This window comes from Arvicanthis niloticus, chromosome 28 (assembly GCF_011762505.2).
Source record: "Arvicanthis niloticus isolate mArvNil1 chromosome 28, mArvNil1.pat.X, whole genome shotgun sequence".
NCBI lineage: Eukaryota > Metazoa > Chordata > Mammalia > Rodentia > Muridae > Arvicanthis > Arvicanthis niloticus.
In genome coordinates, this window is record NC_133436.1 from 20,200,031 (window position 1) to 20,213,621 (window position 13,591).

The window sequence follows — 13,591 nt, forward strand, 5'->3', positions numbered from 1 at the left end:
CACACCCCATACTCAGACAAGTACTCATAAATAAATTCTTAGAAGTGGAGATGAAAGCTGCCGAAGGAAGGTGAGGTGCAAATACTGAAGAGCACTGTACCCTTTCTCCAGCACACTGACTTTCTTGCTGAGATAATGGTTGGAGGTTTCACTACTGGTTTTGAAAGTTGTCTCTTCTTTTAGCACCATGACAATGGAAGAGTTGCTGACATCTTTGCAGAAGAAATGTGGAACGGAATGTGAAGAGGCCCACCGGCAACTTGTTTGTGCCCTTAACGGCTTAGCAGGCATTCACATTATTAAAGGTAGAAGGTGATTGCTTTATTATATTTGATTCTTCCAGTACTTTTTGAGGAAGGTTAATTACAGAGTGATGCTCTCACACACTTCTGATATGAATTTAATGGGTTCCACTACATAGCTACATAGCAAGCACTTATGCAGAGTATGTCGAGATCAATCAGTGTACATGCACCTTAAGCAAACAGTTTTACCTTAGCAAGATTAGTAAATTGGAAAATTTTAGGAAGTTAAGACATGAACAAAGATTTCCCCATATTTATGTTAGTTTTCTATAGTGAAAAATTAAAAACAACCAGAAAACTTAGAAATAGAATTAAATGATTAAATTGTAACACATTCTTGGACATATTGTAAATTGATTTTAAAATTGATATTGTACATTCAGTTTTTTCATATCATAGTGTATGCCAAGAATGGTCTAGAAAGAAAATGCAAAGTAAAATCTCATCTTATATATACAACTAAAACCACAGTTTCCAAATAATCACAGTAATTGATAGACATATTATGAGAATTGGCAAATGTGTAATTGTAGTAGCAGGTATTGATATCCCTAACCCAACTGCAGAAAAAGCAGATACTGTTGTCAACGCTTAACCAGTGTAACAAAGACTTGTGTGAAAGTGAACTAACTAGTCAGCACTTACTGATCACTGCCCAGAGTCAGAGGAATGTGTGCTCCTTTCAAGTACACATCTAAAATATGAAACAAGTCAATAAATACAAGGATTCAAGTGTTCCAGTACTTGTTTTATTACCACAGTGGAATTGAACTAGCTATCAGGCTGGTAAGGGGATTCCTGCCAAACTTATGATGTGAGTTCAGTGCCTGGTACCCACCCTTTGGATGGAGAGAACCCCCACGTTATCCTCATATGTGCTCTGTGGCATGCATCCCCTCTTGCCCTATCAATGAATAAATGTAATTTGAAAAATAGATACCAATTAAAAGTAACTAGAAGTACTTCACATATTTGGGGAAGGGAGTAACACAGTATAAAGGGTAATTCAAAAAGAGAAGCTAAGAAGTATTTAGAAGTGAATGAGAACAAAATAAAGATGTGAGATCCTGCATATAAATAATTAAGGGAAATTTGAAGCAGAAAATATTTTTTAAAATGTGTTAATAGTTGTTTTGTTACATCTATTACATTAATTTATAAATTAAATTTTACCATAGGATTATGTGCATAAGAAACTATGCATTGGGCTTAGCACCGTACACTGTCAAGCATTTATGTTTACTAGTGGTGTCTTTGTTTACAGCCCTTGCTACTAAGAGGAGATGTGCTTCACAGTGTGTTAGATAAATAGCATTTCCTTCAGTCCCCTACATGGAACCCTCTTCTGTACTGTCAGGCACCGTGACAGTTACTAATATATTAGTCTACTTTGATGTGCTGTCATGGGGCATTTTATAGCTGTTCTCGTTTAGGTAACAACTTACAACATCATTTGAAGGGCCTGGAGTGGAAAAGCTCCTTGCCTTGCAAGCATGAAGATCTGAGTTTGATTCCCCTAGAACATGCTTAAAAGAACCAGTCTGATGTGTAATCCAGCATTGAGAAGGCAGATAGGCCATCCAGCCTAGGTTCTGGAGAATATAAGGCCAGTGAAAAGACCCTGTACCTGTACCTGAGCAAAAGCAGCCACCCGACATTCGACATTGTCATTGGGGCTCCATACACATTTGTATACGAATCCATGTACATCACACATACACATACACACGTACCTGCACGCTCATGTACAACAACAATAAAGTTACTTGTTCAGAGAAATATGTACTTTCTGTAGAATACAAAATAAGCATTCTAAGCCTCCAAGTAGCCTTTGTTATCTGTTCCTTGGCATGGCAGAACCATCCTGGAGAGTATCTCTTCCTTTCCAAGATGCTTGAGAACTAGAGTGAGCCATTCAAACTGGGTAGAAGCACCCCTAATAGGGCAGAAAGATGCTTGGCTTCTCTACTGTCATGATTGAGCTGGCCTCTGACAAACAGCACATCTATGTCTGTTCTTTAGAACATAGTACAGAGAAGCCCTTGCTTTGCTTCCCCCAAAATGTTTCATTCTTAGTATGAAACAGGGAAACACTGAAAATTTGGAAACCAGATCTTCCTCATGTCACGGCTTATAATACGAAAAGATCTCAGATAGTAATTTAATCTTGTTCACAGTGTAAGTTTTATTAGCAATAGTTAACAGGACAAAAATATGGGTTTAGAGTAGGTCTAATAAGTTATCCAAATATGGCACCTACAACTTTGAGAAAAGTTTGTTTTTTGGATAGGCTCTTTCAAATAATAGTATTTACAAATAGTATTTCCTATGTTTTTATCCATTTTCATAAGTGTGCTCAGTAGTAGCAGTCCAGGGATCAATCTAAACTCCAAATTATCTGGGCCTTCTTGTCTATTAAAGAAAGAATGAATAACAGGCAACTCTGGTAAAGAATTGTACAGTTGAACTTGATTTCATACCAACTTGGACAGAATTAAGCAAAAATTGGGAAAATATTTATTATATCTAATGCCAGCTTTTTATAGTGTCAACTTTATTGAATAGAGTAACTGTTATTAGAGTTTGTAGATTACTTGACTACTACAAATAAAAAAATAAGCATGCTTACCTTTATAAATGTGTAAATAATGAATGTAATCAAAATACTTTGTGGTCATTAAACTCTAGCATCCTGTCTGAGAAATACCTTCAACTCTAAAGTAGGTCTCTATTTATAATCTAAGCAGGCCTTGAACTTGGCTGTGTGGCCTTGGTTTAACTCAAACTTGTATTCTTTCCTCAGCCTCCTGAGTCACGTTTGCATTCATCTAGAAGTGATCTTTTTCTATATGCATTTTATATTATGCATAGGAGTTTCATAACTACACTATTCTTTTTACATAATTGCTTGGTGATTGAGATATTATTCCATTTTGCTTAATGAAATATTCACATGGCTTAGATGCTTTCTCAACACCTCTAATGCCTGACATGGTGCATACACCTGTTATCCCAGCACATGGAATTCAGAATATCTGCCACAGATTTTGTGTGTTTTAGTGCTGGGTTTCAGACGTGTCCCATCCCACCTGCCTCTTTTCATTTTATGTTGTAGTAACAACAATAAGTGGATCTCTGTCCCTTGGCTTTTATCTTGTCTCCCTCTCAGATTGTTTGTTTCCTTTCCCTGCTCCGATGTTAGGATTGAGGTAGAACATCTTGTTTACTCACTCGTAAGTGGTCAGGCTTTGGCAGGATGAATGTGTAGGCTTCTGCAAAGCAGTCCCATGCTGCTGCCCAACAAGCTGCAGTGCTACTCTTTGCCGGTGCTTTCAATCCATTCCTACTCTAGTTTTTTGTCTGTAGGTAGAATTACAGTAGTTAATGCTGTTTAGACTCTGCTTATATATGGATCAGTCAGTAAAAACTGAACTTTTAAAAGAAATCTACATTTTCAAATTCTAGAAACACTTTCTTATATTATGGAACGTGTGATATATAATGAATACTTTCAGATCCTTAGTGACTGGTATTTTAAACACATGGTATTATGAGTTTAAACACCATACTTTCTACAGATACTCTTTGGAAATAAATTGAGTTTGGAATTCTCCAATCTAGTACAGTAACTTGGAAATGCTAGTGCCATCAAGTGGCTGCTTGTTGCATATACATATTTTGAATTTTCAAAATACATTTGTATTGTATACATTGTCAGACAATGTATTTCTGTAAACATGAACCAGATGCTATAATGAATCATTCATTCCTGATCAGTTGCTTACATTATGCTCTAAGCCACAGTGCTCCCTTTAAATGGGAATTTATTAAATGATTGTTTTTTAAATAGATACTAATCATGTCCATATGTTTGAATGGCATTTCAGTCTAAGCACTACAAAGGTTAGAGCATGAAAATGGGAATTCAAGGTTAATTGAGGTTAAATAGGGAGATCCTGTTTCAAAAAAAAAAAACCAAAAAATTCACTGCATGAAGATAATTGAATATTACTCCACATTATATTAGGTGACTTATTTTTATGAAAATAATTTTCTCCCTTATAGAACCAAATAGAAATTAGCTGAGTTCTCAGTATTGTGAAAGTATGTATTTTAGAATGTATTACGTGTATTTATATGGGAATATATGTATGTACATACATACATGTGCATTTATGTGAGCTTAGAAGTATAAAAGAGAGGCAACTCAAAATTTACAGAAGTGTACATATCTATATAGAAAACTGATTTTGGTTATAAATATAATAATAAATATTACTAAAATTACTTTAAAGTTTTTATTTTAAGGAAAGAATATCATACCTTCTTGGCAGAGAAACAGCAACATCTCTGCACCTTTTTGTATTTCATAGCTTTTCTGACAGTTTTAAGTTTAATTTGCAATGTACTAGTTTTCAGATTTTCCTCAGATAGCAAATAAAAGTAGATGCTTTATTTTAGCCACTAACCATGACTTCTCTCTCCTTCCCATCAGCGTCACCACCCATCTCTAATAAGCAGACAAGACCCTGCAGCTTTGTGAGCCATGGGTTCCCCAGCATCCACTCAGTACTACTTGTATAATGCAGAAGCAGCTGTGGCCAGCACAGGAGTTAGCAGAGCTGGGCTCCAATAAAACTATGGTTGCCAAATTTCTCATGTCATAAAACATGTTTTTTTTCCACTGTTAAAAAATGTAAAGCTAGCCTTGCTATGTAGCTCAGTAGCAGTTTGTTTACCTGTTTGGCTTACAGGGAACCTGAATTTAATCCCTAGCATTCAAAGAATAAAAATATAAAACCATTCTAAACTGAGAAATTATATAAAAATCTAGGTCAGATATGAACCACAGGCCACTGTTTGGCAGTCTGTGCTTTACTAGATACTTTTTGAAATGCTTCCTGTGAGTACTCTGCTAAGTACAAACAGAAGACAGCATAAGCATGACTTGATTGTGATGTGTGTGATCAGAAGTGGAAAGACTGCTAAGATTTGTGCCTGTTTTCTGCATATGTTTTTCTAGTTTTGTTCTTGAGATAGGGATTTACTCTAGTCCAGATAGCCTGTAGCTTGCTGTGTAGTGCAGGCTGTCCTCAAAGACCCAGTCCTTGTCCCTCATAGTACTATACAGACAGCTCTTAGCTTTTGAAGTGTTGTTTTTAAAAATGAGTTCTATCATTTTGAGATTATAACAATTACACCATTTCCCTCCTCCCTCTAAACCCTTCTGTATACTTCTCCTCGCTCACAGTCAAAAACCATTGCTTCATTGTTCATTAATTGTTGTTACATGCCCATGTGTTCTGTTACATTCACCGTATCTGGTTTTCTGTCGTGGTCCTTGATCTACTTGGACACATGGGCACAAGGGAGAAGTTCCTGAACAGAACACCAATGGCTTGTACTCTAAGATCAAGAATTAACAAATGGGACCTCATAAAATTGCAAAGCTTCTGTAAGGCAGAGGACACTGTCAATAGGACAAAATGGCAACCAACAGATTGGGAAAAGATCTTTACCAGTCCTACATCTAATAGAAGGCTAATATCCAATATATCCAATATATACAAATGTATAAATATATACTAGGAACTCAAGAAGTTAGACTCCAGAGAACCAAATGGGGAACAGAGCTAAACAGAATTCTCAACTGAGGAATATTGAATGGCCAAGACGCACCTAAAGAAATGTTCAGCATCCTTAGTCATCAGGGAAATGCAAATCAAAACGATCCTGAAATTCCACCTCACACCAGTCAGAATGGCTAAGATCAAAAACTCAGGTTACAGCAGATGCTGGTGAGGATGTGGAGAAAGAGGGACAGTCCTCCACTGTTGGTGGGATTGCAGGATGGTGCAACCACTCTGGAAATCAGTCTGGCGGTTCCTCAGAAAATTGGACATAGATCTACCTGAAGACCCAACTATACCACTCCTGGGCATATAAACAGAAGATGATCCAACATGTAACAAGGACACATGTTCCACTATGTTCATAGCAGCCTTATTTATAACCAGAAGCTGGAAACAACCCAGATGCTCCTCAACAGAGGAGTGGATACAGAACATGTGATACATTTACACAATGGAGTACTACTCAGCTATTAAAAACAATGAATTCATGAAATTCTTAGGCAAATGGATGGAACTTGAAAAGATCATCCTGAGTGAAGTAACCCAGTCACAAAAGAACACACATGGTATGCACTCACTGATAAGTGGCTAAGTAGCCCAAAAGCATGGAATACCCAAGATACAGACCATATGAAGCTCAAAAAGAAGGAAGACCAGAGTGTGGATGCTTCAGTGCTTCTTAGAAGGGGGAACAAAATACTAACTGGAGCAAATATGGAGACAAAGTGTGGAGCAGAAACTGAAGGAAAGGCCATCCAGGGACTGCCCCACCTGGGTGTACATCCCATATACAATCACCAAACCTGGATGCTATTGTAGATGTCAGGAAGTGCTTGCTGATCAGAGCCTGATATGGCTGGCTGTTGAGAGGCTCTGCCAGAGCCTGGCAAATACAGAGGCGGATGCTCGCAGCCAACCATTGGACTGAGCACAGGGTTATGATGGCAGAGTTGGAGAAGGGACTGAAGGAGCCAAGGGGGTTTACAGCCCTGTTGGGGGAGCACCAGTGTCCACAGGCCAGACCCCCTGGAGCTCCCAGGGACTGGCCCACCAACCAAAGAGTACGCATGGAGGGACCCATGGCTTCAGCTGTGTATGTGGCAGAGGATGGGGTCTTGTTGGACATCAGGGGAAGGAGCAACCCTTGGTCCTGTGGGGGTTTGATCCCCCAGTGTAGGGGAATGCCAGGGCAGGAAGGTGGGAGTGGGTGGGTGTGTTGGTGGGGGAGCACCCTCATAGAGGCAAGAGGAGGGGGGATGGGATAGGAATTTTCTGGATGAGAGACCTGGAGAGGATATAGCATTTGAAATGTAAATAAAAACATATCCAAGAAAGAAAAGAGAAAAAAATTGTTGTTACATGCATATATGTATATGCTTACACAAATATATGCTTAAATATAATGTTCTCAGAATGTGTACTGTTACTTGTATATTTGTTCTCAGGGCTTCGTATTGGTATTAGATAACCAATTGATGAACTAACTCTTCCCCAGGGAAGACCATTTCTCCACCCAGCAATGCTTAGTTGCTCTAGTTCTTTGTGTGGGGATGAAGCTTCCTAGTATTTCTTTCTGCCCAGTTTGGCCTATTACTGTTGTTCTTGGTTATCTTATGTGTTTTTAATTGAAAATTATTTATGCCTTATACCAGGAACAAAAATATGTCAATAAAAGTTTATTATTGAAAATTAGATTTAGATTGATCAGAGTGTCATGAATACTTTATCAGTATTGATGACTGAAATCCGTCCTTACCTTTAAGTCATAATGAGTGCTAATTGACAACTTTATGTCTAATAAGAGGAAGATTATTCTCTAAGTTTATTTTTTCAGTATGATTTTAAGTCATTATAAGTATACTTTATTCCAAATGTATGTCTATAAGTTGAAACAATAAAATATCCTGTGAAATAAAGGAACCATATTCACCTTAAAAAAAAAAAACCTGGAATTATCCTAATATGGTGGTCGGTCTGCTGTCCTGCGTGTGCAAACCCCCAAGTTCATCCCCAGCACTGAAGAATCAGTAATAGTAGCCATAGGAAGAGTTACAGTTGCTGTTCTTGTGTGGGTAACACTGGGAGTGCTGTGACTTGTGTGCTTTCTTTGCAGGTGAATACGCCTTGGCAGCGGAGCTCTACAGAGAGGTACTACGTTCATCTGAGGAGCACAAAGGAAAACTCAAAACCGATTCACTTCAAGTAAGTGCAGCCTGAACGTTACCAAGTATATATTCAAATTGTTTAAACAACAGTTTTTCAAAATGTTAATGTTAAAGTAAAGGGTAACAATGAATTGAGTCAGAATTACTAGAGTAAAAGCTGGGATTCCTTTTTAATATCTTGAATGATTTGTGTATGTAATAAAGTTTGAAAATCAACATTCTTTCTATGTTGGCCTATAGCCTACACTGGGAGATAGTTTGAATTATTTGTAATTTAGAGAGTAGGCTAATTTTATAATTTTTCCATATAACATCAACGTATTTGTTAAATAGTTTTCATCAAAATGAAAAAAAATTAGCTAAACAAAGTAAACTGACTATGTAAATAAACACACTAAATAAACGTGACCCCTTTGATCTTCTAAGCTAGCCTTTTAGGAGGAGATGTATGAATTATACCAGTAACTGTTTTTCCAGCATACTGTAGGTAGTAGCTAAGCGGGAAGTAAAGACACATGTATTGACCTTGGCGGGCCTGGGCTTCATAGTTAGGGAAGTTGACTTTTCAGGCTTTAGAACTTAAATATTCATGTGATACAGCGGACATTTGGAAAGGAGTATAAGAAGGACAGGGTCTGAGCAAAGGTTAGCTGAACAGCAAGACACGAAATGGACCTTAAACACATGTGAGTACCTACCTAATGGGAAATATGTCCTGCTCTTGAAAAAGATAAATAAAGATGCAAGAGGGGCAAAGAGACAGTTTGAGTTCCAATGCTTTGAGTTCAATATCCAAAGATGAGTGATCAGCTTGGTGCTTGGTTTTGATTAGATCCCCTCTGCTGACAAGCAGTGTTGCTCACTGAATCCTTACTTGGTCCAGTCAGCTCAGCAGTGCTCTTCTGGGATAAAATGCTGCACATATCTTCCCCTCTAATTACCTGTACAAAACGGATATCTCATCTTCCACAAGTACACACAGAGAAGATGAAACACACACCCCTAGTATCATTTGCAGATTTTTACTGTTAAATCTATTAGTACTGTGCACTGTGTGATTTAAGAAGCCGTGTTGAAAATAGTTAAGACATTTGAAGTAATGTAGACTCCACAGAAACTTACACTATAGCTGGTGATTTATGCCCAGATAGAATGAACCCTGAGAGTCTCGAATCATATTTTGGCACCAAATCATATTGGACCAAAATTCTCTCCTAATAATCTGGCGGCACTAGCTATCTTCCCAGGTAAAATATAAATTTAAGAATGAAACTACTGTGATTTCATTTCAGTTCTGTTCATTGCTTCTAACCTTTAGCAAGTTGCTGACTCAGTATCAGGGCAAGAAGTAGATCTATGCATTAACACAGAAATACAGAGCTTTTTCCTTCTTCCACTAATCTCTTCAGTTTTCTCCTTCTTCCTCTAATCTCTTCAACTCCAACTTTCCCCCTTTTCATCCTTTAAGCTTGTTGTATTCAAGTATACCTATATACTCTGTTTGCTCCCGAATACATAGCTGTTGTTGTAAATGCTAATAATTAACTATTATTAACATGACCTAGGCAGCCCCTCAGTAATCTTACCGCTTTATTTAATCATCTTAGCGCAGCTCTTGGATGGTTATCCCTGCTCTGTTTTTCTATGCTAAATTGACTGTTTCCCAGCTGCACGTACTCTCCAAGTTACTTGCTATTTGAGTCTCACCGGGCTCCTTTTTTGTCATCAGTCTGTCTTCAGGGGGTACTTCTTTTGGCCTCATGTTGGGCACCAGTTAATGCTATTAATTAACTCTGCTAGTTCTTAATATGACCCAGCCAGCCCCTCCTCCCCAATAATAGAAACACAGTCCTATTGATTTATTTAATCAGCTTTAGCATAATTACTGGGCAATAACCCCTAAACAACTTCTTTATACTAGACTGGCTATTTCCCACCTGTGCTCCCCAAGTTACTTGCTGGTTCAAGTCTTGCCAGGGTTATTTCTGCTCCTTCAGTCTGTCCTTGGGACATATTTCTCATGGCCACATGCTTCTGGCCCATCGCATCTAATGGAAACCTTTTGTTCTCTCATCTGCTTTCTTCTCCCTCTCCTGTGCTCCCTACCTGAGACTCCCAGCCTGGTAACCAAAACCCTGCCTACCTACTTTTATCTCCCCAGTAGTTGGCTGTAGCCAATTTTAATCAGATTTAATATAAGATTGGCGAGCAAAGTTTATACAACATCATTTGGTGTTTGTGAGAATCTGCTCATTGGAGTGCAAATAGACCCTGGGGGCAGTATTTAGTATTTGAATACATAGCAGCACCAGAACAGCCTCCAACACATAGCCATGCTTCAGAGAAAAAAAAAAAAAAAAAAAAAAAAGGTGTATTTTTAATTTAAAAAAATTGATGTCATTATTATTAAGACATTTGCTGTTCTTTTTTCTCTGGCCGGGTGGGGTGGGGGGTAGAGGACGAGGGCTTTAGTCAGAAGAAAACTATTTGACAATATAAACTTTGAATTCATTCTCTGTGTGCCATACTGTAGATTCTCTGATGTCTGCTGCCTTGCATCATAGCTTCACCTTTTTTGTGTTTGTAGAGACTTCATGCCACGCATAACTTAATGGAGTTGTTGGTAGCCAAACACCCAGGGATACCTCCCACTTTGAGAGATGGCAGACTTGAAGAAGAGGTAATTGTTATTCTTTTCATTCTTGTTATAAAAGTTTACATTTTCAAATTTTATACTTCATCTAGTTGATACTTCTAGTGCATAACATAAATAAATGTAGCCAGCCATGCTTTCCTGTGATTTTAAAGTATATTTAACCCTTTGTATTTGTTAAAATGAGTAATTTTTATTGACAAAATTATATACATTTATAGATGCATACAGATACTGTGGAGTGGTGTGACTAACAGCATAAATTATTTTTCCCCATTACCTTATGAGCTTGATTTTTATAGTAAAAATATTCCACATCTACTTTGGGTAACTATACTGTAACTATAGTCACTGTAATATAATCCTTTGACAAGTATTCCCCTGTATCTGCAGTCCCTAGCAACCACCATTCTCTATTCGTATTAGTTCTAACTGAAGTCATGCAGATTTATCTTTCAATGTTTCAGTTGTTTTATTTAGTATAATATCCTTGTTTTATTTAGTATAATATCCAGTTGTTTTATTTAGTATAATATAATATCTTTATCTCTGGTATTAGAAATAACAGAAGATTTTTCTTTTTTGAAAGCTGAAGGGTATGCCATTGTATGTGGGGTGTGTGTGTGTGTGTGTGTGTGTGTGTTTTATCACTTTTTTTTCAACTCCGTATGTATGTGTCATGCATATGTGTATGCAGGCTCTCATTTGTTGGTAAATGTGTGTGCATAAATATGGAGGCCCAAGATTGAAGTCAGGAATTGTCCTGGAAGGCTCTTCTGTTTCATTCTTTGAGGCAGTTTCTCTGAATCAAATACATAGCTCAGTGATGGAGATAGTCATGCTAGTCATCTTGTTCAGGGAATCCTTCCTCCCCATCTTCCAAGGCTAGATATAAGGCAAGCTCTCACACTCCCTGGCATGTATGTGAGTGGGTTCTGGAGATCTGAGCTCTGGTCTTACCTGTTGGGCATGCACTGTAAGCACTGAGCTATCTCCCTACCTCTGTACACCATATTTTTTTATGAATTATTTGTTCACTATTCTTTTAAAAGGGTGAAAGAATGGTAATAATTTTTTATTCCTGGAAGTATTAGTCCACTAGGAATGCCATAACAGAATACTAGGCTGGGAGGCTTAAAGAATAAATACTTCTTACAGTTGTAGAAGTTGAAGTCCAGAAGTGAAGTATATGTCCTCAAACCATGGATTTAATTTCTCTTGCAGCTCCTCTCTTTGATTTAGATACCACTGTTTTCTTGTTGCCTTTCATTCACGCCTGTACATTCCCAGTATTTCTTTTCTTATAAGGATTGCACTAGGGCATTACTCATGTGGCCTTCTTTATCCTTGGTTAGCTTACAGGCCTTTTCTTCAGGTGCAGTCACACTGAGGGTAGGATGTCTGTACAAGTCTTGTAGGAACAGGTTCAGTTCTAACACCATTGTTACTGTGTAACTCAAGAGTTATTTTTAAATGATGGCAGTTCTTAAAAGTACTACAACAACTAAATCAGACAAGTAATTCTGTAAGATCTCAGCTTACTTGTGAAATATTAATTGTCTTTTTATCCTGTAAGGAATAAATCTTTAGGCTTTTTAATATCTTGTGGCTTTAGCATATCAGTTTTGTTCTTTTCATTGTCTGTTTAGGAATTTCTACAATGTTTCTTATAATATGAAATTTTATGTTTAAATCCAAGAACTTTAAATATATGGAGTGACCACATTCATTGTTCCTGAAACATAATACTAAATTATGATCAAGATCTCGAGTGAACGTTTATATTGACTATATTTCAACACAGGCCAAGCAGCTCCGAGAACACTATATGAGTAAGTGTAACACAGAAGTCGCCGAAGCCCAGCAAGCTCTGCAGCCTGTGCAGCAGTCCATCAGGGAGCTCCAGCGGAAGGTACTTGTCACCCTTGTCACCCGATAGCATTTTGGATCTGTTTGTTTGGGTTTTGTTTGAACTTTTTGTTTCCCTTCAAATTCGTAGCACCTATTTGAGTGCTTATAACACAGATATCTTAGTTACTTTTCTCTTGCTTTCACAAAACATCTTGACCAAGACAATTTAGGAAAAAAACTGAATTCTTTAATTGGGCTAATGGTTTCAGAGGTTAGGTGGCAGAACAAAGGCCAGAGACTGAAACAGCTAAGAGCTCATGTCTTGATCCATGTGTGTGAGGCAGAGAAAGAAAGTATCCTGGGAATGGAGGGAGTCTTTTGAAACCACAAAGCCCACCTGCGTGACACACCTCCTTTGAGCCATATCTCCCAATCCTTGCCAAATACTTCTACCAACTTGGAACCTAGAATTTAAACGTAATAGCTTGTGTGGGCCATTCTCACTCAAACTACCACAATAAGTATATTTACGGTTAATGGTGTCTATTCCCTGGAGTGGACCAGTATGTTGATGAGTCTGCTGTGTTGAAATTCTGTTTTCTTTTAAATTATGGTGGATTCCTTTTATGTTGGATAAATAATAGTTTATTTTTTTTAAAGAAAGCATGAAGATTTCTGTAATCTCTCTTTGATTTTAGCAGTGTATGATCCACATTCAGGATCGCAGGTATTATTCTTGCAGACTAGATACTTGTCCTTTCTGAGTTACTTTTTTTTACACCAGAGCAAAATCTACCAGGAAACAACACAAATACATAGACTTTTACTTCAAATTTTTTATCCATTATTTCCCATGTTATGATTCCTAATTCATTAATTACTTAGTTTCTAGTTGTAATTTTGTTATGTATTGGTGGAATCTAGTTCAGTAGTCATTGGTTAGATCTAACCTTTCTTTAATGTGTTGCCTTTTACCCTTAGTTT

The 13,591-nt window shown here is 37.6% G+C and overlaps 1 protein-coding gene across 3 annotated transcripts in view; it reads left to right on the forward strand.

Moving 5' to 3' along the window:
- Shprh (SNF2 histone linker PHD RING helicase) overlaps positions 1 to 13,591 on the forward strand; it is a 70,494-nt gene that overhangs the window by 22,338 nt on the left and 34,565 nt on the right. For all 3 annotated transcript variants that reach the window (XM_076926852.1, XM_076926851.1, XM_076926853.1), the window contains exons 14-17: positions 184 to 305; positions 8,052 to 8,140; positions 10,691 to 10,783; positions 12,561 to 12,668. In XM_076926852.1, the coding sequence (XP_076782967.1) occupies positions 184 to 305; positions 8,052 to 8,140; positions 10,691 to 10,783; positions 12,561 to 12,668 (412 nt within the window). The remainder of the gene's footprint in view (positions 1 to 183; positions 306 to 8,051; positions 8,141 to 10,690; positions 10,784 to 12,560; positions 12,669 to 13,591) is intronic.